The sequence below is a fragment of the Rhamphochromis longiceps genome, linkage group LG18 (genome assembly GCF_057381845.1).
Source record: "Rhamphochromis longiceps isolate RC_006_pf linkage group LG18, R_longiceps_female_GT1.1, whole genome shotgun sequence".
NCBI lineage: Eukaryota > Metazoa > Chordata > Actinopteri > Cichliformes > Cichlidae > Rhamphochromis > Rhamphochromis longiceps.
Genome location: NC_140574.1, coordinates 952524 through 978570, shown reverse-complemented (window position 1 = coordinate 978570; position 26047 = coordinate 952524). Strand labels below are relative to the sequence as shown.

The 26047-nt window shown below is 45.8% G+C and overlaps 2 protein-coding genes across 4 annotated transcripts; one reads left to right on the top strand and one right to left on the bottom strand.

Annotated features, from left to right (window-relative positions):
- Positions 1-782: 782 nt before the first annotated feature.
- On the bottom strand, positions 783-13689 carry LOC146647332 (uncharacterized). Its single transcript, XM_085388879.1, has 3 exons — positions 12336-13689; positions 9625-9855; positions 783-2468 (listed from the first exon to the last, which is right to left on the bottom strand). Exons 1-3 carry the CDS (start codon positions 12505-12507, stop codon positions 1261-1263), a joined length of 1611 nt encoding a protein of 536 aa, XP_085245005.1. The 5' UTR covers positions 12508-13689; the 3' UTR covers positions 783-1260.
- A 5531-nt stretch (positions 13690-19220) lies between these two features.
- LOC146647331 (uncharacterized) lies at positions 19221-25394 on the top strand. Of its 3 annotated transcripts, XM_085388874.1 has the most exons (4): positions 19467-19584; positions 20064-20464; positions 20727-21041; positions 23896-25394. In XM_085388874.1, exons 2-4 carry the CDS (start codon positions 20095-20097, stop codon positions 24897-24899), a joined length of 1689 nt encoding a protein of 562 aa, XP_085245000.1. In that variant the 5' UTR covers positions 19467-19584; positions 20064-20094; the 3' UTR covers positions 24900-25394. The 3 variants fall into 3 exon arrangements, 2 of the variants coding, with proteins under 2 accessions (XP_085245001.1, XP_085245000.1); XR_014908440.1 differs by lacking the exon at positions 20064-20464 and having other exon boundaries at positions 19221-19584; positions 20727-21228; positions 23896-24032; XM_085388875.1 differs by lacking the exon at positions 20064-20464 and having other exon boundaries at positions 19236-19584.
- Positions 25395-26047: the final 653 nt, after the last annotated feature.

The window sequence follows — 26047 nt, the reverse complement described above, 5'->3', positions numbered from 1 at the left end:
TAGTTCACCTTACATGCATTAATGTAATAACGTGGTTAGCCTACTCAACGTAAATTACACACTAACAACATTAAGCTACTCACGCAGAGAAGAACGGCTGCTGCTGCATCATCATCCTCATCATTTCTGCTACACTGGCAGGGCTAGGGGCCAGGACTCTCCTCTTCGGGTTTTTGGGGGATGTTGCTCCGGGTCCGATAACTGGCACCACACCCAACGTGCACAGTGTGAGGTCTCGCAGCAAGCTACCAAATACGGCGCATTTCTTGGCTTTTAAAAAAAAACGCTATGCGTCGCCAGCTGTTTCATCGGATTCTTGGTGTTACCTCCTTTGACAGTATCACAGTATCAGCTTAAAGCACTTGTTGCTGCTGAGTTTGCATATTTTGCTGTGAAGTACAACCAGACTTTTGACCGCTTCGCCTTGGACATTTTTAATCTGTAGCTCTGCTCTAACTGAACGTACGTACCTGGCCCCGCCTACTATCCTGGGAAACGTAAAATGATTGGCTAGAAGTGTATCACAGCTCAGGAAAAAAAAGCACCGAAATAAAGCACCAAAATGTTCGCTGCTTTTCGGTCTGGTTACTACCATTTATGTCAGAACCAGTGCCATCATGGCACCAGACACCGGTACCCATCCCTACTGTCAGAGCACATCCTCCTCCACACTCAGATTAAAACCTCCCGCAAGCTTCATTCTGACTGCACAGTCTCCACATTCAAACAGGCTTTATGAGGAGGCTGTTTCAAAGGATCATAAATCCACAGCAGGCAGCAACTGAGAGAAACAAACTTTATTTACACTGCACGTTCTACGACATCAGGTTACACCGGGGCAGTTTGTTAGGATCACCTCTGAAGGCTGATGAAATCACAAAATACAAATGCATGAGAACAAACGAAAACTGCTTTTCAGCTTCAGCGTGTCAATAAAACCACAAACAGGAACACGACATCAAACAAACACTACGCCAACATATTTTTCAATCAAGTTCACACATTTGAACAAAAAAATGACAAAATAACAACAATGCGATTTGTGAACCTGGGAAAGAAGAGCACCTCCCCCTGCCCATCCTCATGAGCTCACTTTCAATTTAAAAAAATTATAAAACCAGAATCACAGCTCCAGAGTAAAAAATGTTTGGTGCTCATATTTATGGGTTTTTTCTCCAATCTCATAAAAATGACACGCTTGTTCCTCAAGCTTCGGTTCACGGGTATTTCTACTACAACTTGCCAAAGAAATCATTCATCTCATGTGGATGAATGATTTCTTTGAAACTCTTCTCCTGTTTCAGAGGAACTCTGCTTCTCACATATTTTCGTTTCCATGTGGAGGAAAAAGTGATTGCCTCGTTTGAACCTCGTCCCACATTTGTCACAGGAATACGGCCCTTCGCCCGTGTGCTTTTCCTTGTGCCTTTTCAAACTCTTCAATTCACGGAATTTTGCCCCACATATTTCACAGGAATGCGGTTTCTCCCCCGTGTGAGTTCTCATGTGGCGTTTAACAGCGCTTTTTTCTGAGTATGTTTTCCCGCATATTTCACAAGAAACCGATTCCCTACTTTGGTGTATTTTCCTGTGACTGTAAAAAACAGAGCTGTGACCAAACGTTTTCCCACATATTTCACAAACATACGGCTTCTCATCGGTGTGAGTGGTCATGTGGATGGGCAAATAGTTTTTATGACTGAAACTTTTTCCACATATATCACAGGAAAACAGTCTTTCTGAGTGAACTGCCTTATGGATATACAATGCAGCACTCTGACCGAAACTTTTCCCACATGTATCGCAGGAATAAGGTCTCTCACCTGTGTGGGTTCTCACATGGCTACGCAAAGTACTGCTTTGATTAAAACGTTTCCCACATGTATGACAAGAATATGGTTTCTCACCTGTGTGAAGTCTCATGTGGACAGCCAAATAGGTTCTACTAAATTTCCCCCCACATATTTTGCAAACAAGTGAATTCACATTGGTATGGTGTTTTTTCCCCCAGGATTGATTCTTAGAAACATCAGACTTTCGACCTGTGGCAGCATTACATGGACTCTCTGAGACAGGCGCGCTCTCTACAACACCACGACTTCTGTCTCTCTTTTGTCTCTTTGGAACCGGCTCCTCAGTTTCACTTAACCCTGACTCTTCACACTTGCTGGATTCTTCATCTGTGCTTTCACTTTGAGGAGAGTCATCACAGAGGAGCTGCTCCCCGTCTCCTCCTGGTTCACTGTGCTCTCCTTCCTCAGCAGCAGTCACCATGAAGGTACCAGGCTCCTCCTTCAGTCCCAGCTGCTCTCCCTCCTGACTGCTGCACAGTTCCTCCTCTTCCTCTTTAATCTGTGGAGCTTCTGGTTCCTCCTGGTCCACACTGGAGCTCCTCTCCTGGTTCCAGAGCTGCTGCTCAGGGAGAACCTCCTCCTCCTCCTCCTTACAGATGTGCTGCTGTCCGAGGTCTGGAAGGACAAAGAGGATTCAGGAGACATAGGGATGTAAGAAAATATCGATACATTGAAATATCGTGATATTTCGTGTAATAATACTGAATCGATATTCAAAATCAGTGTTATCTATTTTTTTTTTAATTGAAAAAATTACATGCATTTACTGTGTATTTCTTTTGTATGTTGCAATTAAAACTCCAGCCACTAGTTTGCAGTTTTACCGCCTTTACGTAGACGGAAAAACGAGGTGTCGCGATAACTGTAGAAGCGTCTAGTTTGCCAAAACCAAAGTAGAACAGTGGATGTGTGGCCAGTTGTGCTAACTGATGACCAGTTTAGGGACTAACACGTTATTAAGTAACGCGTTACAGTAACTAAGTTATTATTGTGGTAATGAGCACGGTAACTGGTTATTATGCCAAAATCACGATCGCGTTAATCGTTACTGGGATTTCGATAGGCTCGTTACTCGTTACTTTGTGTGTTGCGTTCGGCTTAAATTGGAACACAGACCTGGGAATAATGTCACACTCGAGTAAATGACGTTCTGGTTAGCCTCATCAGAGAACTCGGGATTCCAATATGGCAACGCCCTTGAAAACGGTTGTTTTTCTAGCCCTCTAAAAAAAGAAATTACTACTAAACACATATGCAGCCATAGCTGGACTCGGTGGGCCGATGGTTTTTTTTCCTTTTTTTTTTTTTTTTCCCGTAACAGTATAAAGGTGAAAAAAAAGTGAAAGGTGGTGGATTGGCCAGATGCTGGCAGATGTGTAAAAGTAACTCAGTTGTTTGGTGGTGGCTATGACGGAGCTTCCACAGAGTCAGCAGGTGGATGAGGGAAGGGGAGACCCGAGGCAGTGAACTGAACTAGGGCTGCCACAAACGATTATTGTGATAGTCGACTAATCAGATGATCATCCAACGTACAGCTTACTGCACCAGCAGCATCTGCTCTTATAGAACTATCATTAGCTTACAGCTTTAAGTGTTTAAGGTGCTAACTAACAATAAAGACAAGATGATAGTTTGTTAAATTTTAATGAAATTTGCAGATTGTTTCGGTGAAGTTTAATAAACTCCTTGCTATCTAAAATATAACAGGACACCGGAGTAAATTCTGGAGCATCTCACACTTCTGATAATCAGCTGTCTGCTTGACGTTTATTCAGCTGTGTAAAAACTTTAATCTCAGCCAAACCGATTTACTCAGGAACAAATAAAATACTGAAAAAAGCCAAACAACAACATTTTTAAGTTATCTAAGTGACTCATATATCATGTTTAACCTGAGTAGTGAAAGACGGCGGTGGGTTTGAAAACGATTTGCAGGGAGTCCGGTGTTCTCACGGCTCTAGTGAGCCTAGCCCCCGGCTAGCTATCGAGCTAGTGGGTAACAGACGTCTCCGAAAACGTCGGAGCGCTTTTGAAAATATGCGGTGTCTTGATAAACTGAGCAGATATTTGAGGTTTACACAGCTACATTCTCCATGAAAATATGTTAAACGTTTATTTTGTGACCCAGAAAGAATAATAAGAGTAATATTAAAACTAGCTAGCTACCGCCATTGTTGGAAACTGAGCTGGGCTGCGCTATGAATTCTGGGACACAGCTTCTTCTTCTTCTTCGGGGTTTAACGGCAGCTGGCATCCTTGTACATGCAGTGCTGCCATCTTCTGTTTCAGTCCGTTATTACACTCTTAAATCCTGCTACTTATTCCTGCGTCTTTTGTGATCTTACAAAGCTTCAAACGACGCGTCGACTATTAAATCAATTCAATTCAATTTTATTTATATAGCGCCAAATCACAACATAAGTCGCCTCAAGGCGCTTCATAGATACAGAGAAAAACCCAACAATCATATGACCCCCTATGAGCAGCACTTTGGCGACAGTGGGAAGGAAAAACTCCCTTTTAACAGGAAGAAACCTCCAGCATAACCAGGCTCAGGGAGGGGCGGGGCCATCTGCTGCGACCGGTTGGGGTGAGAGAAGGAAGACAGGATAAAAACATGCTGTGGAAGAGAGACAGAGGTTAATAACAGATATGATTCAGTGCAGAGAGGTCTGTTAACACATAGTGAGTGAGAAAGGTGACTGGAAAGGAAAAACTCAATGCATCATGGGAATCCCCGGCAGCCTACGTCTATTGCAGCATAACTAAGGGAGGATTCAGGGTCACCTGGTCCAGCCCTAACTATATGCTTTAGCAAAAAGGAAAGTTTGAAGCCTAATCTTGAAAGTAGAGATAGTGTCTGTCTCCTGAATCCAAACTGGAAGCTGGTTCCACAGAAGAGGGGCCTGAAAACTGAAGGCTCTGCCTCCCATTCTACTTTTAAATACTCTAGGAACAACAAGTAGGCCTGCAGAGCGAGAGCGAAGTGCTCTAATAGGGTGATATGGTACTACAAGGTCATTAAGATAAGATGGGGCCTGATTATTTAAGACCTTGTATGTGAGGAGCAGGATTTTGAATTCAATTCTGGATTTAACAGGAAGCCAATGAAGGGAAGCCAAAACAGGAAATCAGTCGTCGACGATTTAATAGTCGATTAATCGTGGCAGCTCTAAACTGAACTTCAGGTAAGAAGTTGTGACCTGCAGTGTATCCGGGTCAGATATAAACCAAGTTTAGGTGCAGTTTATTTTCGTTGTGCTGAATTTTTACAGTCAGTTACAATAGCTCGTACTGCTACTAGCTAGCATGACGGAGTTTCTATACAGCTGGGTGGGTGCTATGATGTTACTGATAGTGAACTTTATTTTGTTCATAAGGTTCGTTAGTAGAGTTGCCAACAGTCCCGTAAAAACAGAATCGTCGTTTCGTGTTGAGCTGAAAAGGAACAGTTTGTCCCGGACTTCAGCTACAATGAAAAAGACACAAAGCTGGAGTTATTCTGTGTTTACACTGTCAGCTGTTTCTTCTTCTCTCCCCTCCCTCTCCTGTTACTACTTCAATCATGAAACTGATCAATGATCAGCTGATCGGCTTTTCTCTCTTGTTTATTTATCGCCCACTTTGCACCAGAAAGAGGAAACCAGCGGGAAGTTATGAACTGTTTCTGAGACACAAATAACACCAGGATCCTTTTCTAAGCAGCTGACAGCTGGTAACTGTGCAGGGGGGCAGGTAGGGCATTAACAGGGAGAGGGGGGCACAAAGACATACTTTCTTATTCTCATTTAAAATGTCTGTTATTAAATAATTATCTGAATCTTACAACCAAAGTTTTTATCTGACGTAAAATGTATAGAAATCACACATATACCAACAAGACTGTACATCACAGTCACCACAGCGTTTCATTCAAAGGCTTCGGGATTTTTCCTATAATGGCGGCTGGTCTCCAGTCAAAACGCCGGGCCCAGTTTTTGTCCCAGTCCAGCACTGTGTGCAGCTCATCTGCAGTCTGGTGTTTCCTACATCTTCCTACTCTGAGGGCAGAATTTCCGAGTTCTGAGTACAATCAAAAGTCATAGTCGTCAGGAGATGCTGGACCCGTCCCATCCCAGCAACGAACTGGTCCAGCTTCTGAAATCAGGCAGACGGTTCCACACCATCCGAACAAGAGGCTCACGAGGAGTTTTTATCCTCAGGCCATTCGTGTGTTGAATCCCCCCCATCATCCTTAAGTGACTGAGACAGGACTCGTTACCACATCATCCTGATCCTTCTGGCCTCGCTACAGCACAAGACACTTTAACACCCTCCTCACGCAGTGTACACAAGCTGTAAATTTCCAGATTATTTTATTTCTATTTATATAATGTACATAACTCGCCCACTTGCTGCACATAATGTCCTCCTTGTATGTACTCATTCACTGTATATAAAGTTCTGTGTCTGTCTTTTCTTTGCACAGTCGAGGAGCGCATCAGGTCACGTTTCACTGCGTGTTGCACCTGTATAACCGTGCACGGGACAAATGAAGAATGTTGAATTCTGAAGCACCACGACTGCAGTTTTCCTGTTGGATGTGAAAAGCACACGTGACGCTGTGACGTAGGCTAGAATCATGGCGGCAGTCGACCACGGTCCAGGCGTGGGATTTTTCTCGTGGGAATATGCACTTGATTTTTTCCTTTCTGTTGGTAGGTGGCACAGTGCACGTGTGGCAGGACAGTGCTAACATGTAAGCGAGCTAGAAGACTGGCAGTCTGGCTGGGTATCCAGTTAGGGAAGCAGCACGTTAACAAGAGAATTCTGAGTAAAACCAAAGTTACTTTCCCTAGTAACTAGTTACTTTGAAAGTAACAAGTAACTTGAAGTAACTGAGTTACTTTTGATAGAAATAACTAGTAATGTAACCAAGTTACTAAAGTGCCTTACCCAGCGCTGGTGATGACTGAAGAGCAGAGGATACAGCCGGCGCCCGCGGCTTTCAAAGCTGATGTGTGGACTTATTTTGGATTCAGGACAAAAGAAGGTGGTAAAGACTTTGACAAGAGCTACGCAGTCTGTAAAATCTGCACCGCCAGAGTCAAATATTCCAGTAACACAACAGATTTACGAACACACGTGTGTAGACACCATAGCGACGCAGCGTCAAATGCTAATTTTAAAACGAGGCGACCCCGCTCAACGGACAATTGAAGAAGTTAACTTTTCAAACATGGAGCAGGAACTTCAACTCGTGCAACAAAAATAAGGCAGTCAGTACTTGTTCTTATTTGCACAGACATGCGCCCTCTGAGTGTTGTGGAGAATAAAGGATTTCGTAATGTGATTAAAACGCTGGAGCGCCGTTACATCACGGACATCGCTCTGCCAAAGTCAAAGCGACAGTGCCGGACTCCCTCAGCTCGGCAGAGACAGTTGCTCTGACATGCGACGCTTGGACTTCGAGAGCCGCTGAATCGTACGTGACTGTTACAGCACATAACGGACCAGTGGAGCCTTCAGCTCCTATGATGTGATAGAACAATTTTTAGAACAGCAACCAGCCATCTGTGCGGCTCTGCTTTCTGCAGAAGTCAGGAAGAGCGAAAAATAAATTGACATCACATGTGCAGAAGCTGTCAGGGCGCTGAAGCCTATGAAGGACGCCACCCTGGTGATGTCAGAGGAGAGCATGCCATGATTGGCCTGTCCATGATGGCTCCTCTTCATGCCAAGCTTGTGACATACTACCAGACTCAATGATGTGTATTTTACTTGTGCCAAGGACAAAGCTGCAAAAGTGAGCTGTGTGGATAATTACAGGCCGATTGCACTGGACAGTATTTTATCGACGGTGCTAGATTGTGTGTTCATCGCTTCCCTGGATAATCAGTTCGGCTTCAAACCAAAGCACCGACATGTGCATACACGCAGGCGATGAAACAGCCGGTTGGTAGGGCCAGAGGGAGCTTTCTCTCTGCAGCAGACAGTAAATGCACAGAGAAGTGTCCTGAGAGCGTGTCGATCCGCTTGTATTCCTGCACAAAAATGTGGAAATCACTGAGAAAACACTGCAACATGTAAAACCTCAGATCTGAGATGTTTGATATTTTGGTTGAGTCTCATGAGCACTTTTATTTAAAAGAGGAAATTCTCTTTTTCAGGTTGTACTAAAAGTGCTCCACGGATGGACACTGCAGGGCTGTACTTTATTTTATTAGCACTTGACTTTAATAGCACTTTACATTGTTAATGTTTGCTTGGATTCTTCAAGCAGTTTCATTTTTGATTCATATTTGTTTCTGTTAAGGTCACATGAAAAGTGCTTTGTGTTGATGCTCCACTGAGCAGTGTTTGGATAAGCACTTTACAATCATAGACCTCAGTGTGACACGGTTACTGTGTTCATGTTAAAGAAATAGTTGATATTTCAGTCAAGCAGTTTTTGTTTCTTTAGCTGACACGACTTCTAATAAGGCCGAAGTTAATTTCTCCGTTCATTTTGAACTTGGAGTGTTTTTGTTTCAGATGTTTCATGTCATCATTTAACAGTTTGGACTGTTTACTGCGAGTTTAATTTCACAAACATCGTCTGGCTTTTAGTATCGCAGCGTATCGTCTACCCTGTATCAGGATACATATTGGAACACCGGATTCTTGCCAATACGCCCCTCAGGAGACAGACACCCTCGACAGTGCTTAAAGTTAGTCCTGGATCAGGTGACCCTGAATGCTCTCTTAGTTACCATGCAACAGTCCATCAGTTACCATGGCGATGTACGCAGTGCCTTTGTAACCCTTAAAACCAGGAACCTTCCTGGTGACGAATTCAGCGAAACGAGGAGACCAAGCGACGAATCCAAAACTAAGAAGCACTCAGACACGGAGAACACGTTAACGCTAACATGAAGGCATTCATCACGCTGTTCATGAATCAGTCGTGGCGCTCAACTGCGCTTAAACATGACAGCATGTCACTACAAACACGTCTTATTAAACTGTGACAGACTAAGCTGTGAAAACTGAACTGATGGCCCACGGCGCAGCGTGAGCTGTTTGGAAACTCCACCGCTGCGTCTGAAATAACAATAAATCACGCAGACGTTTTCTACTGTTCGTCTGAAGTCGGGTGGCGGGGGCAGCAGGGCAGCTCGGACCTCGCTTTCACCACCTCCTCCTGCGTATCTGGGGAGACGTGGAGGCGCTCCAGGCCTCAGAGAGATGGCGCCTCTCCGGCGTGTCTACTGCAGGGCCTCCTACAGGTAGGAGACGCCCAGACAGAACGCCTCACCCAGGAGCCGACGGCCTTAGCCGTCTCCTTTCACTGTGGAGGAGCAGCGGCCCACGGATGAATGAACTGCTCGCCAACCGCGGAGGCGGAGCCTGTCCATTTGCACCGCCTGTATCTGCGATCTCATTCTGTTCACAGAAACATCAGGCGATCTCAACAGCGAAGCGCCACCTGGTGGCAGATGGCTGCAGAACATTAGGACACAAAACTTGAACGACATCAGTTATTAAAACTGTAACGATCAGATTAAACGACTACGTCTGGTACCGACTAGTAACAACAGCGACGACTGGTCGAGGAGTCACACATCCACCTTCTGTCCTCCTGAAACATCTCTGCAGCTTTCATGTCCCACAGAGCTGTGATCAGGATGCTCCCTCAGAGGGACGCTCACCTGTCCTGTGCAGCTTTGTGTGTGTGGATGACTGAATGTAGCGTAAAGCGCTTTGGGGCCCTTAGGCACTAAGCAAAGCGCTACAAATACAGGCCATTTACCATTGATTTGGAGTTTCCAGGTGACATCCAGCAGTCTGCGCTGACGCTCCATCTCTTCCTCGTACTGCACAGGATCATTATGAACTTCAGGCTCCTCCTTCAGTCCCAGCTGCTCTCCCTCCTGACTGCTGCACAGTTCCTCCTGTTCCTCTTTAATCTGTGGAGCTTCTGGTTCCTCCTGCTCCACACTGGAGCTCCTCTCCTGGTTAATGTCACAGTTCTGTCTAAGTTCTGGAGCAACAAAAGGGATAAAAGAAAAACATAACTAATGGAATGATTTTAAATAATAATAATTCTAAAGGTGGGAAACTGTTGACCTGACTCATAACATGATTGTGTGACCAGGTTTTGTTGGAAAACTGAGTTTTTCTAAGACAAGACAGACCTGAGCCTGCATGAAGTTTGAGGCATTTCAAGCCTTTTCTAAGTGCACATGCAAGTTTTCATATAAGCTCAGCTGTAGCTCACACTCAGCTGGAATCGTTAAATCAAACCATTCAAAGGTTCTCTGACAGTAAAGAACATTTAAAGCATGCTAGTCTAAGGCTAGCTCCTGTCCTAGCACCCTGTGATTCACAGCATCCATCCAAACTCAGTGCTGCGTATTGAAACAGTCGGTTTGTATAGGGTCACATATTCATCTATCCTCATGTGTTTCATTAATGCCTTTGATCGAGCAAACCACAGGAAACCTGTTCCTGGATACATGGTGAGGATTCTCTCTTACTGGGAGAATCATCACGAGATGCAGGTTAACTGGGGAAGCGGGATATCTGCCCCCTGTGATGTCAGCCAGGGTGGGATCACGTGTTCGCCCATGCAGCTGAGCGCCTCTAACACCGGATCTTATGAATGCTGGTGATGTGCGTATCGATCCTGAGATATCGATTCCTCCGATACCAGTCATTTATGTTCTAGAACAGGGGTCCCCAACCCCCGGGCCTCGGACCGGTACTGGTCCGTGAGTCGTTTGGTAGCGGGCCGTGAGAGTTGAGGCTCAGGTGTGAAATGTACAGTTTTCAGGGTTTTTATCGGTTTTCAGCGTTATTTTGTTATCGTTTTTATCGTTAACTTGGTTTTCCTGGGGTGTGTTATGAATAAATTTTCTTTTTTTCGGTACTGGTACTAGTTTTATTTTGTTGTATTTATCCGCGACACCTTAAAGACCGGTCGGGCATAAACCGGTCCGTGGCGCAAAAAAGGTTGAAGACCGCTGCTCTAGAATCGATTCTCACATTAAAATATCGATATTTTAGTAATTTAAGGTAAATTTGTAGTTTATCATTAACAGCAACACAGTGGAAAGAAACTATAACATTCGGATTGTCTACATTCAAAGGAACTACTTCCGCCTTTCATAGTCATGAGTGAAATACGGCTGTGTAAATGTCTCGCCGCGTGCGCACTCACAACAACGGCTGAGCGTAGTCGGAGTCACGTGTGGACGTAGTTTACCTCCACAAACAGCTGAGACGTGGTTTGGATACATGTGGCAGAAAAGTGAGGTGTTGCGGGCATACGTGCTCCACGAGCGCCCTCGGTGGAGTGAAGCTGCCGTCCGCTCCTTGCTGTCTAAATATAACCGGGCGCTGACGTAAACTCTTCTGTTTTATCAGCTGTGTGAAACCCCGCAGGAACCCTCCCGAGGGATTAATAAAGTTTAATTTAATCTAATAACTTTAATCTCAGCCAAACCGATTTACTCACGAACAAATGAAACACTGAAAAAGCCCAACAACATTTTTAAGTTATCAAAGTGACTTACACATCATGTTTGACCCGAGTAGCGACAGACCGCGGGGCTTTGAAGACGACGTGTCGGCTCAGATGTTTCAAGTTCACACAGCTACATTCTGGCCTGAAAACTTGTTAAAGGTTTTTTGCGACCCAGAAAGAGAAATAAGAGTGATATTAAAACTAAGCAGCTGCCGCCGTTGTTGGAGACTGGAATTGGCTGGGCCGCGCTATGAATTCTGGGATATGGTTTTTCAATTTTGTTGTCCGGGTGGAAAATCGGGAGGGTTGGCATGTTTGGTTGTGGCAACATCACTAACCTTGTCAAACACCTCAGAGTAAATCGTACCACAGAATATGACGCGCGTATGTTGAGACTGAAGAGGAGGACAGGGACAGGTGCTGCTGGGGCGAGACAGACGTCTCTCACGGAGTCCTTTAGTGCTGCAGGCAGGCAACGTGTTCAAATAGCACAACTTTTTTATTTCCATATGATGAACTCTGCATTATTAAGTGATAAGAACAAGTAATCTGATGTCCTGTAATCATGATGACGCTATAATTTGAGATACAATAAATAAAATAAGTTTTGTAAAGAGTATCGGATCAGTATCGTCGATACCGCCCTGAATTTTACTTGGTATCGGAAAGAAAATCACTGGTATCCACATCACTACTGAATGCGGATGACCAGCCTCATTCTGGACCGTGTTTCCGGAATGCAGTAAGCTAGGGAGCTGATTGGAGATGTAACAGCCAGAGATCTGAGCGGAGGCGCTGTTACTGTGTGTATGTGGATAACAGCAAACACTGAAATTCATTTCCTGCACGCAGAAATTAATTAAACTTTTCTTTGCTCAAAATATTTTTTTTCTCAAAATGCAACATTTGCGCTTCCACGTGCTCAGCGACACGTTTCCTTTGTTAGCTAACGATGAAGATCCTCCGCCAGTCCACGCATGCTCATTCACACTCACCTGTCCTGTGCAGCTTGATTTGGGGTTTCCAGGTGATATCCAGCAGTCTGCGCTGACGGTCGATCTCTTCCTCGTACTGGACGATCGTTTTTTCAAACTCCAAGAATATTTGTTCAGCAGCAGCAGTTAGTCGCTCGTTGATGAACTCTCTCAGATACTGAACTGAAGGCATCGTTGCTGCCGCAGCTCACACACTCAGCTCGGCCACACGCGAGGAAAGTGAACAATACTTCCGCCTTTCTTTGTTTACTTCCGCTGTTCCCATGTGTCCCAGCTGTTTCTCATGCTTGGATCCTGTCCTGTGATCAGCCCTCTGCCTCCGCCCTCTGTGTCGTCACGATCAGCTGGGTGGAGACTGTTGTTTACTATTGTCAGCTGTTTGATATCTGCTGATTCAGGACACAGAGTGACAGGTGTGGTTTAAAGTTCACAGAGGAACCAGGTCACTTTGACCTTTAGAGAGGGGTCTGTCTGAAAACAGGGTGGTGCTTGTCGTGTGCAGCGGTCTGTCCTGGTTTTGGTTAAAGGAGTCTGATGAGGTTTCATCTGAAAATGAAGCAAATGAAACGAAACGCAGCTTTTAAGCTTCTTAAACACAAATGTGTTTAAGAAGTGCGGCAGCCTGTTACAGCAGCTCTGCTCATTCTGAGTTTCTTATCTTTTTTCTCGTAATTTTTTTATAACTAACATATTAGTAATTAGACTCTGCAACCATGTTCTACCGTTTTGTGCTAGTTCTGGTCGTTTTTCTCAGTTTATTTCTACTTTTTTCACCCGTGTCTGGGGACCCAGAGCAGGGATCCTTTGTTTACAGTAAGGATCAGCTGTTAGCGCTGAGTCCTGCAGCGGTACTGCCGGCGGACAGACCCGACATTCCCAGCGAGCTGAGGAGGAAAAGACGGGGGTGTCGTGCTGGGAAGGAGCGCCGTTGCCCGAGAAGGAGACGTTATCGACCATCTCTTCCTTCTGTAATTATTGGAAACGTAAGATCTTTGCCCAATAAGATGGATGAGCTCATGTCGCTAACCTGGTCACAGAGGGAGTACCGGCAATGTAGCATTATGATGCTAACGGAGTCGTGGCTAACATCGCTAACTCCGGACACAAGCGTGACACTACCGGGATTCCAGCTGCTGCGAGCGGACAGGACCAGAGAGAGCGGTAAGAGGAAAGGAGGGGGACTGGCAGTTTTTGTGAACGACAGATGGTGTAACCCTGGGCACATCACTGTAAAAGAGCAACTCTGCAGCAGAGACATTGAGCTGTTAGCCGTTAGCATGCGTCCGTACTACCTGCCCCGGGAGTTCTCGCATGTTATCGCGATAACAGCGTATGTCCCCCCCCCTCGGCCAACGCGGATGCAGCCTGTGACTCTCTCCACTCTGTGGTCAGCAGACTGCAAACACAATCACCGAGAGCCCTTCTCATAATATCAGGGGACTTCAATCATGCCTCACTGGACTCCACACTGCCCACCTTCACCCAGTATGTGACCTGCCCAACCAGAGTCAATAAAACACTGGACTTACTGTATGCCAATGCAGAAGAGGCATACAGTTCATCACCTCTCCCTCCCCTGGGCAGATCTGATCACCTTGTCCCTGTGTATGAGCCCTTAGTGCGCAGGGAGCCACCAGCCACCCGCACAGTACAGAGATGGTCAGAGGAGAGCGAGGAGGCTCTTAAGGATTGTTTTGAGTCGACTGTGTGGGAGGTGATTTGTGATGACCACGGTGAGGACATCGACAGCCTTACTACATGCATTACTGACTATATAAACTTCTGTGTGGATAACACTGTACCTACCAGGACTGTACGGTGTTTCTCCAACAACAAACCTTGGATTACCCCAGAAATTAAAACCGTCCTCAAGCAGAAGAGGAGGGCCTTCAAATCCAAAGACAAAGAGGAGTTGAAAAGGGTGCAGAGAGAGCTGAGGGGACTGATAAGGAATGGGAAGGAGAGCTACAGGCAGAAGATGGAGAACCAGCTTCAACAAAACAACGTTGGTGAAGTCTGGAGAGGCCTCAGAACCATCTCAGGCCACAAACAGCAGAACTCTCTGCCTGGGAGGGATGTGAGATGGGCAAATGAACTGAATCATTTCTTCAACAGATTTGATTCAACCATGAGGCAGTCTGCAACATCGGCTGCAGACTCACCCACCCCCACTGCTGCTGTTCCACCTCAGACACTTCACACCTCCTCTATTCACCCTGCTCACTCCCCCCCACCCCCGACAACAGCATCCAATACACACTCAACACAAGGCTCCAGCCTGTCTCTCTCAACCACCCAGGTTAGGAGGGAACTGAGGAGGATTAATGGCAAGAAGGCAGCGGGTCCAGATGGCATCAGCTCGAGGGTCGTCAGGTCCTGCGCGGACCAACTGTGTGGGGTGATGGAGCACCTCTTCAACCTGAGCCTGAGGTTGGGAAGAGTCCCACAGCTCTGGAAAACCTCCTGTGTTGTACCAGTGCCAAAGACTTCACGCCCCAAGGACCTCAACAGCTACAGGCCGGTGGCTCTGACATCCCACCTGATGAAGACCCTGGAGCGGTTGGTCCTGGCTCAGCTTCGGCGCCTAACAAGCTCATCACTGGACCCACTTCAGTTTGCCTACCAGCCTGGCATTGGAGCGGATGATGCCGTCATTCACCTCCTACATCGTTCCCTCGCTCACCTGGAGACCGCTGGAAGCACTGTGAGAATCATGTTCTTTGATTTCTCCAGTGCCTTCAACACTATTCTTCCCTCGGTTCTGAAGGACAAGCTGGAGAACTCTGGAGTGGACCATCACCTCACTACCTGGATCCTGGACTACCTCACCGACCGACCACAGTATGTGAGGACTCAGGGCTGTGTGTCGGACAGGGTCGTCTGCAGTACGGGGGCCCCACAGGGAACGGTTCTGGCTCCGTTCCTCTTCACCATCTACACTGCAGACTTCTCCCACAATTCCACCCAGTGCTTCCTGCAGAAGTTCTCTGATGACTCTGCAATAGTCGGCCTCATCACTGATGGGGACGACAAGGAGTACAGAGGTCTGACCCAAGACTTTGTGGACTGGTGCCAGCTGAACTACCTCCAGATCAACGCCAGTAAAACCAAGGAACTGGTGGTAGACTTCCGCAGGCACAAGCATTCTCCACTGCAACCACTGAACATCCAGGGTATGGACATTGAGGCTGTGGACAGCTACAGGTACCTTGGTGTTCATCTGAACAACAGACTGGACTGGACTCATAACTCAGACGCCCTCTACAGGAAAGGGCAGAGCAGGCTGTACCTGCTGCGGAGACTCAGGTCGTTTGGAGTGGAGGGCCCACTCCTGAAGACCTTCTATGACTCTGTTGTGGCTTCTGCTATCTTTTATGGCGTGGTCTGCTGGGGCGGCAGCATCTCTGCTGGGGACAGGAAGAGACTGAACAGGGTGATCCGAAGGGCCAGCTCTGTTCTAGGATGCCCTCTGGACCCAGTGGAGGTGGTGAGTGACAGGAGAACGGCGGCTAAGCTGTCATCCCTGTTGGACAACATCTCCCACCCCATGCAGCAGACTGTGACAGCACTGAGCAGCTCCTTCAGTGGGAGACTGCGGCACCCACGGTGTGGGACGGAGAGATTTCGCAGGTCTTTCCTCCCCACTGCTGTCAGACTCCACAACAAAGACTTTAACTGATCAAGCACACACATCCATACATGTGCAATAATACTAAGTGCAATAATCCTTTCTGTCATTGTTGTATTTTTACTCAGTTGTATATAGTATTTGTATTTGTATTCTATTCTGTACAGCTGTGTACTGTATTTATTCTTATTGTATTCTAATTTTTGCCTCATAACTTTTGCACTGTCCACTTCCTGCTGTGACAAAACAAATTTCCCAAGTGTGGGACTAATAAAGGTTATCTTATCTTATCTTATCTTATCTTATCAACTCCTGGATGTCATCACAGAGGGCTGATGTGGACGAACATCACCAGGTGACACGAGAACCAACAACAGCTGGAACATGACTGATGCAGCCAATCAGGAACAAGAAGAGGTGAAGCCCCACCCACTCCTAAGCAGGAAACCCTGAGTTTTTTTTTAAATTTTTTAAATAAACTTTATTTGTCGACAACAATATGAACATTAGTTATCCATGCATCTAAAATGTACAGTGAGCATCACAGCAGGAGAAATAAACAAAAAGCAAAAGAAAGGTCGATGTCGAAACGGAGACAAACGGTGTGAACAACAAAGAAAATCATGATGTGCAGCTGAGATAGAGAGGAGGCCTCCTGACATCATCTGGGTAAATCTCATTTATGACTTTAAAGTTAACCTCTTTTACTTTAAGGGGAAGTGAAATATACTTTCTTCTTATCACCTTAACCTCCTTGGATTCAAATTCTTTTAGAATACACAGAGGATGCACAGAGGATGCAGTCTCCATCGCACTGCACTCTGTCCTCTCACACCTGGACAACAACAACACCTACGCCAGAATGCTGTTTATAGACTTCAGTTCAGCGTTCAATACAATCCACCCCTCACAACTCATCAGGAAACTGACAGACCTGGGCATCAGTTCCCTCATCTGCAAATGGTTACTGGACTTCCTGACCAACCGCCCCCAACATGTCCGGCTGGATAACCGCTGCTCATCTACAATCACGATGAACACCGGTGTACCACAAGGCTGTGTGATGAGCCCTTTCCTCTACTCCCTCTTCACCCACGACTGCAGACCTGCTGATGGTTCCAACACCATCATTAAGTTTGCAGATGACACCACGGTGATTGGCCTCATCAGTGACAACGATGAGGCCGCCTACAGGGAGGAGGTGGATCGTCTGGCTGAGTGGTGCGACAGAAACAACCTGCTGCTTAACACCGAGAAGACCAAGGAGCTCATCGTGGACTACAGGAGGAATGCTGACCCACATCCACCCATCCACATTAAGGGGACGGCTGTGGAGCGTGTGAGCAGCTTCAAGTTCCTGGGAGTCCACATCTCCGAGGATCTCACCTGGACGACCAACTGCTCCAAGCTGGTCAAGAAGGCTCACCAGCGCCTCTTCTTCTTGAGGACTCTGAGGAAGAACCACCTGTCCTCAGACATCCTGGTGAATTTCTATCGCTGCACCATCGAGAGCATCCTGACCAACTGTATAACAGTCTGGTACGGGAACTGCTCTGCCTCGGACCGGAAGGCGTTGCAGAGGGTCGTGAAAACTGCCCAGCGCATCGCCGGAGCACCACTTCCTGCCATAAAAGACATCTACAGGAAGCGGTGTCTGAAAAGGGCTGGGAAAATCATCAAAGACCCCAGTCACCCATCACATGGACTCTTCACCCTCCTGCCCTCTGGGAGGCGCCACAGGAGCCTCCGGACTAAGACCACCAGGTACCGGAACAGCTTCTTCCCCACAGCTGTCAGACTCCTGAACTCTGCCTCCTGACCAACATTAAACTCATGGACTGAACATACACACACCCACAATGGACAACTGTACCCTCAAACACACAATAATAACATGGACTGAACCACCACTCACAACCACTAGCACTTTATATAGCCTCTGTAGAAACTATCCACACCCTCACTTATCTTAACTGCACTACTGTATAGCTCTGTGTAAATAATCATTCTGTACATTCGATAATCTTTAATCCTACAACTGTTTACAACTTGCATAGTTCCCATTTCTGTATAGCTGTATATCTCAGATTCTGTAAAGTTATTTATTTCATATTCTGTATAGTTTTTCATATTTATATCCTGTTCATAGCTTGTACATACTTATAGTTATAGAATATTCACAACATACTTCATACCGTGTACATTATAACATACCATAATAGACCCATTTCTGTAATATACTCACATATCTATATTATTGCTAATATATATTGTAATATATCTATATCACTAAAGCACTTCTGGATGGATGCACACTGCATTTCGTTGCCCTGTACCTGTGCATGTGCAATGACAATAAAGTTGAATTCTATTCTATTCTATTCTATTCTATATAAATTCTTTGAACCTGGTTAGGACCGATTTCATTTATCACAATATTTCTGATCGCCTTGTTTGTAAACCTGCTGTCACCAAAGTGAGCTCTGCAGAGTCGTCCAGGAGAAATGTGCACGGTGTCTTCTTTAATCAGTGATCTCAGGGCGACTGGGATGGCTTTGGTTAGTGTTTTGTCACTCTGAGCATCATCTTACATCAAACTTCTCACAGGACGTCTCATGTTTTAATAAAACCCTATTTTCATCCATAAAATGAGCTACAGCCCAAGTCCCTTTGGCTCTCCACTCATCCGTGTACACAGCGTTTCTACACAGACGACATGCCTGCTGCTCCGGTGTTGTGCCAAAAACTGATTGCTCGTATTTAAACTGCTATAAGAAACTTGTTGGGCTATAATATGTGAAACATATGTCAAATGCTTCCCTCATGGATGACACAAAGTCATCTTGAGCCACAAACAACATTCGTGTAACAAGGTAGAAGCCGCAATCAGTTTTTGGCAGAGACTTTTATATAACCTTTATTTATGCAGTTAAAAAAATCTTATTAACATTGAAAATGTCTTTTGTCAGAGTAAGTTGGCCAAGAGGACAGAAGAACTGGGAGCAAATATTACAATAGTTCAGTAAAAATATTTGAAGTAGCGATAAAGGAGCGGATTGGTTATAATGCAAGTACAACAACACAGAGTTGTAAAGATACTTGAAAAACAGATATTTTTTAATTCTATATAAAACCTCTTTGTAAACCATGTTCACCGAAGTCTGTTTACCAACATACGTAAATATATTACACATAAAAAACACACAGAAACATTGCAAATCAGTTTTGGCACAACACCGGAAACACTGAGTGATGAGCGAGGAAATGCCAGCCTCGTGCCCTCTGACGTTGTTGCTGTTACACTCCTCACCAGCAGGCGGCGCCTTTCCGTCCACCAGGAGAGCTTCGCTGTGACACGAAGCGGAAGTGAAGAGGAAGCGGTGCCAGTGTTGTTGTGTTGTTGTGTGAGCTGAGTGTGTGAGCTGAGTGTGTGAGCTGCGGCAGCAACGATGCCTTCAGTTCAGTATCTGAGAGAGTTCATCAACGAGCGACTAACTGCTGCTGCTGAACAAATATTCTTGGAGTTTGAAAAAACGATCGTCCAGTACGAGGAAGAGATCGACCGTCAGCGCAGACTGCTGGATATCACCTGGAAACCCCAAATCAAGCTGCACAGGACAGGTGAGTGTCCCTCTGAGGGAGGATCCTGATCACCGCCAGGGCCGTGCAGAGATGTCTGAGGGGCGGGTGCTCGAGGGCACATAGACCCAGGCTGAAGAACAACTACACACATTCATCAAGACTCTAACATGAATCAGATCACACTGTATCACTGTCATCAGGTGTGTTTTACCTGGTTGGTACACTGTTGGAGGGCAGGCTGTGTTGATCTGAGGCCGAGTCCACAGGAGAGACGCGAGCTGTCAGACACACTCTCCAGTATGCTGTAGCCACAAGTTTGCATCATGGTGCTGATCCAGAATCCTTCCCTAATGTATTAATAGTGAAGTGATGAATGTAAAATCTATGACGAGTCAGTGTGTCTGGCAGATGATTCAGTGTTTGAACTGTGGAGATACAATAATGTTGCTGCTGTAAAATGTTGTCGTGAATGTAAATATAATATAATCACTTTTTAATGTGTTTTCTTTAAAACACAGTGTGGGTCTAATATGTGGATATGCATATTAGATGTTTCCCCTGCAGCGCCACATCAGCCAGACGGCAAAACGTGCACGCGCTCTCTGCGAGCGTGTAACCAGCGCGCTCTGCCACCGAGGGCGAGCATTGGTTAACAGTCGTCATGTGACTGATGCAAGTCAGATCCAAGGCAGAGAAAAATGCCTCCGCTGCACGTCTGTGTTTATCATCACGAGGGCTTTCCTCCGGAGGTCGCAGGTCTTTGCACTTCAGGCTGTTTCAGTGAATGGTGCATTAAAGGTCTTTCTCTTCGTGGGAAAAAAGAACCTGGTTTGGAGACGTCAGTTCTGCCTTTTGGCTTCAGTTCGCGCTCTCCATCGTACCTGCAGCAGGTCGTCACACAGTCTGAGATGGCGTGCAGGTAAATGGGTGATGACATCAGAGTGGCGTGAGCAGGTGGTGGAGGTGCTCATGGGTGGCTCAGGGAGGACATATTGGCGACCTTTGACTCTCACTTTAATAAGTAAACGTGTTACAGAAAAAAGCGCTCGGCGTGTATTTATATTCACTTTCATATAAAACATGTAAAGATGTGCTGAACTCTCACACACGAGCGACGCAGTCATGCTGTAAAGTCCTGTTAATGTTTCTGTGGTTGTGACTTCTTTCTTCTGTCTCTCCAGACGTCCCACAGCAGCAGGTCTGTGAGGAGGAGGAGGAGGTTCTCCCTGAGCAGCAGCTCTGGAACCAGGAGAGGAGCTCCAGTGTGGACCAGGAGGAACCAGAAGCTCCACAGATTAAAGAGGAACAGGAGGAACTGTGCAGCAGTCAGCAGGGAGAGCAGCTGGGACTGAAGGAGGAGACGGACACCTTCATGGTGACTGCTGCTGAGGAAGGAGAGCACAGTGAACCAGGAGGAGACGAGGAGCAGCTCCTCTGTCACAGCTCTGCTGGAGCCGAGAGCCAGGATCAACGAGGAAACAAGGATGGAGCGTCAGGTGAGAAGTTGTGTTCTTATGAAGTGTGAGACGAGTTTGACTGAATGTGGTCGTTCCACTGTCCAGAGGCGTCCAAACTGCTGAGAAATATCTTCAGGGAAAATTAGCTGGAGAAGCAGTGATGTGTTTTCCGGGGTCAAAGACGAGCTTTTAAAGCGAGCCGCTCCTTCACCGGTGACTGTCTGAGGTCAGTCTAATGACGGCTGCTTTCTGTTTGTGTCTCTGCATGTTCTCATAAATGTTGCTGCATTACTTTGACGCTGAAAACTCTTCACAAACTCGAGTCCTCCTGGTAGATTTAGCTAGTTTTCCAGCTCCTTCAGGATGAGTGTCGTGCAGAATCTTTGTTCTCTAATCGTTTTTCCCTCTCAGCCATAAAAGGCTGGAGGGATGTTGTTGTGACCCTGCCAAGCTCCGATGTTGTTCCTGCATCTGCTGGAGCCGCTCGCCTGGTTTGGGAGTCACCGCACCCAGTGCTCCAATTCCCACTAGGACCACTGTTACCGTCACCCCCCACATTTCCCTTTCTGTGCCCCGCTCATGTATTGACCCATGTGCCTGTTCATCTTACCCACTATGATGCCCGACAGGAGCGTCCACGTGGTGCTGAGGCAGGTTATTGGTCGGTAGTTGGAGGGGACGGGTCCCTTCTGGGGGTCCTTGAGGATCAGGACCGTCCGACCTTCGGTTAGCCATTCCGGGTGTCTGTCGTCAGCTAGCAGCTGGTTCATTTGTGCTGCCAGGCGCTCGTGGACTGTGGTCAGCTTCTTCAGCCAGTAGGCGTGAACCAGTCAGGGCCTGGTGCTGTCCAACTCTTCATACTGGAGACCCTTTCTTGGATGTCTGCCACTGTGATGGCAGATGGCTTCCTTCTCTCTGGTGTACCTCTTCAAGCGGTCTTTGCTTGGCAGTTTCCAAAGATTCTTCATTGCACCTTTCTGCAACTGCAAGGATAGAACAGCTGGGTCTAGAGATGCTTTTTGAGTAAAGGTTTAACTACAGCCAGCTTGAAGGCCTGTGGTACATAGCTGATCATTAGAGATAGTTGATCATATTTAAGATCGAAGAATTAATTAATGGCAGGACTTCTTTGAGCAGTTTTGTAGGAATGGGGTCTAAAAGACACGTTGATGGTTTGGAGGAAGTAATTATTGAAGTTAACTCAGAAAGATCAATTAGAGAAAAAGAGTCTAAATAAGGAGAATGAGGTGAAGTTGGATTTTCAAATTGATGCTGTTGGTCCAGCTGCTAAAATCTAGGGATGCTAATCAAGAACCAGTTCCCAGTACTCCAATTCCTTGGAATCATTAGTCTGCCTACCTATTGATCCCGCTTATAGGTTCTTGCACTCTCGCTACGATCAGCTGATTAGTTTGTGTGTCGGAGGAGGAAAATAGTGGCGTGGTCTCAGCGTGGACAGGAACCTTACTTTTATTTTTATAGGAAAAAAGATGAGAGCGTGATGGTAAAGGGGAGACTGCTCCAGGACAGAAACAGCTGCGTTATGCTGCTAACAAGGAACGAGGAAAATTGATAAGGAATGCTTATCAGTTTCCACCCCTACTAAAATCCCAGTGACCTTGACCTCAAGGTAAGGTAACATACGCGTATTTGCGAGGAGTCTGAGGAGGAGCACTGGTGCACTCAGTACGTTTTCATTATTCCTGAATCCTGATCCCTCTGTGCTTTGAGGATGATTGCGAGTCTGGCTCCTCTGCCTAACCAAACCTTTACCAAGTATCACCAAAGTCTCCACAAGCTAATCAGACCTGGTAGGACTGCTGCTTCACCTTCATTCGGTGTGTGTCGTCGGGGGTCAAGGCCTTGGTGGTCCGATCCCCAGCCAACGAGGCTGGCTATTAGGACATGGAAGGTCACCTCTTTGGTGGGAAGGAGCCGGAGCTCGTGCATTAGGTTAACAGAGACCGGCTTGATATAGTCAGGTCCATCTCTATGCACGACTTGGGCTTAGGAAAATCCTCGTGGATTTGAACTGGAGTCTGTTCCAGTCTGGGGGTGCCCTCAGTGAGAGGCGGTGGGCAGGGATGGGAGTCCCGTAGCCCCTCGGCTTGCTGGGCCCGGGTCCTGACTGTTGTGTGTGTTCAGGACATATAGCTTGCACAGCCTCACTTCAGTCTGTAGGCTGTTGGTACGGTCTCTGACCTTTAGGGGCTCTCCCCATGCCAGAGAGCTCATTCTCCTCCTCCTGTGTTTCAGGTCTGCCTCATAACCGGATGTGATGTGTCGCAGCTCGTCACCCACCTCATAAAGACCGCCATCTTAAATGCCATGCCCCTTTCTTCCCTTTTCCCTGGCTTTGAGCTGCAGTGATTTGGGCAGCATGCTGTAGCTGTGTAAACCCTGTGAAGCTTGGTGTGACTTTGTGTTTGTGAGTAAAGGTAACTGTAGTGATCCACATTGGAAGCATGTTCAGGCTCTCGGAGGTTTTTGTTTCAGCCTTTTCTCCTGTTTTGTGGTGAGACAGTGAGCTCGGCCATTGTACTTTGTTTTCTTCTTTTCTGCGATTTGTTTGTTGTTTTGGCTTCAAAGACCCTGACGCTTGGAGCTTCCCTGTTTGATTTTGGTCCTAATTGGTTCATTTGCATTAATTGTAAAATAAATTGTGTTTTACTGACGTTAACTATGCGGTGGTTAATAGTTTTTTTTCACTTTGTGTTACACCCCATCTCGGATAACACTTTACTGTTATGTGGGCTGTAATAGCTACACCTCCCCAGTGACAGCTGGGTCAGGCTCCACCACCCCCAAGACCTGGAACTGGATCACCATTTATGAAAATGGAGACAATTGTGAGTATACTTACTCTTTTCTTGTATCACTTTTGTCATTTCAGAACTCCCGCATCACCAGAATGTGAAGGAGGTTCTCCAAGAGCAGCAGTTCTGTAATCCAGAGAGGAACCCCAGTCTGGGCCAGGAGGAACCACAAGGACAACTTTTGCTCGAGGACGGGACCAATACCTTTATGCTAACAGCTACTTGTGAGGAAAGTGACCACAGCGACTCAGAAACAGATAGCGAGCAGCTCCTCTCTGACGACTCTCCTGAAACTGAAAGCAGAGATCAAGAAACGAGCAAGCAAGAAGGGTCGGGGTTAACTGAAGATGCAGGGTCAAAGCCAAACAAGGGACGTCAGGGAAAGGAAACTTACCAGCTCAGCTTGCCGATTTCAGTGAGCCAGTGTAATGAGACTTTCAGTATTTCCCGGGGAAAGAAGCATCACATGATCCAAAACAATGTGAAACTCTACGTGTGCAAAATATGTCGTAAAATTTTCGTGAGAAGGTATCACTTGTCTATGCACATGAGAATCCACACAGGTGAAAAACCATATTGTTGTGAAACATGTGGGAAACGTTTCAGTATAAAACGCAGTTTGGCTCGCCACATCACCGCTCACACAGGAGAGAAACCATATTGTTGTGAAACATGTGGGAAAAGTTTCAGTGCTAAAAATAGTTTGTCTTACCACATCACCACTCACTCAGGCGAGAAACCATATTCATGTGAAATATGCAGGAAATGTTTTGGTCAAAGCAGTGCTCTGTATCTCCACAAGAAAACCCACACAGGCGAGAAGCCGTATCATTGTGACATCTGTGGGAAAAGTTTTCGTCAAGCTGGTCACTTGTCTCGCCACAAGAAAACTCACACTGGTGAGAAACCATATTCTTGTGAAACATGTGGGAAAAGTTTCAGTCAAAGCAGTGTTCTGTGTGCGCACAAGAAAATCCACACCGGGGAGAAACCTTATCATTGTGAAATATGTGGGAAAAACTTTAGTCAAAAAAGTCACTTGTCTCGGCACACAAAAACTCACACAGCTGAGAAGTTGTAGTCCGTTTGAAAGACTGCGTTCTTCTGTCGGTCAGTAAAAATAATGTTTCAGTAACAGGTGGAGTAGAGAGAGCTCAGAAGTGCCTTTACTTTGTCACATTATATGTGGTTTGTCAAATAACATCAATTCAATTCAATTTTATTTATATAGCGCCAAATCACAACAACAGTCGCCTCAAGGTGCTTTGTGTGTGTGAATGTGTGGATGACTGAATGTGTAAAGCGCTTTGGGGTCCTTAGGGACTAAGTATACAAATACAGGCTGTTTATTTACCATTTTAATGTTTTTGCTTCTTTTGCTCATCACTCCATCTTTGTGGAAAAGTCTTTCTTCCACTGTGTGTTTTGTTAGTATTTGTAACTGTAGGAAATTTGTATTCTTTGTTTTTTAACCTTTCCTAAAGTTGTTTCAGGATTTGGAGGTGATACTAACAAATTAGAAAAAAATGTGGTTAACATGATGTGAAAGCTGTATAAATAAAGTTTTCTTCTATAATTTCTGGTTATTCAACATTTAATTTTACAGACTGCAGATTCTTGCCTGCCTTTCTCTCCACGAGTCTCCTGGATAAAGGCCTAACAGAGCTGGAGAGAAAGCGAGTGGACTTCTTTAAGTTTTACATTTCATCCACAAAGTTTCTTCAGTTCTAAAACCAATTGGTGGAGAGTCCCAGGTATTTAAAGCCCAGTGAGAGGGTCGCTGACCCACTATTGAAAGTGTGAAAAAGGGTGTGGGCCATCGTAATCTGGAGAGGAAATGGCGTGTCACAAATTTAGAGGATCATCATTTAGCCTGGAGAAATAGTTTGCTGCTTTATAAGAAAGCCCTCCGCAAAGCCAGAACATCTTACTATTCATCACTGATTGAAGAAAATAAGAACAACCCCAGGTTTCTCTTCAGCTCTGTAGCCAGGCTGACAAACAGTCAGAGCTCTGTTGAGCCAACCATCCCTTTAACGTTAACTAGTAATGACTTCATGAACTTCTTCACAAATAAAATTTTTATCATTAGAGAAAAAATTACCAGTAATCATCCCACAGATGTAATATTATCTACAGCTACTCTTAGTACCATTGATGTTAAGTTAGACTCTTTTTCTCCAATTGATCTTTCTGAGTTAACTTCAATAATTACTTCCTCCAAACCAT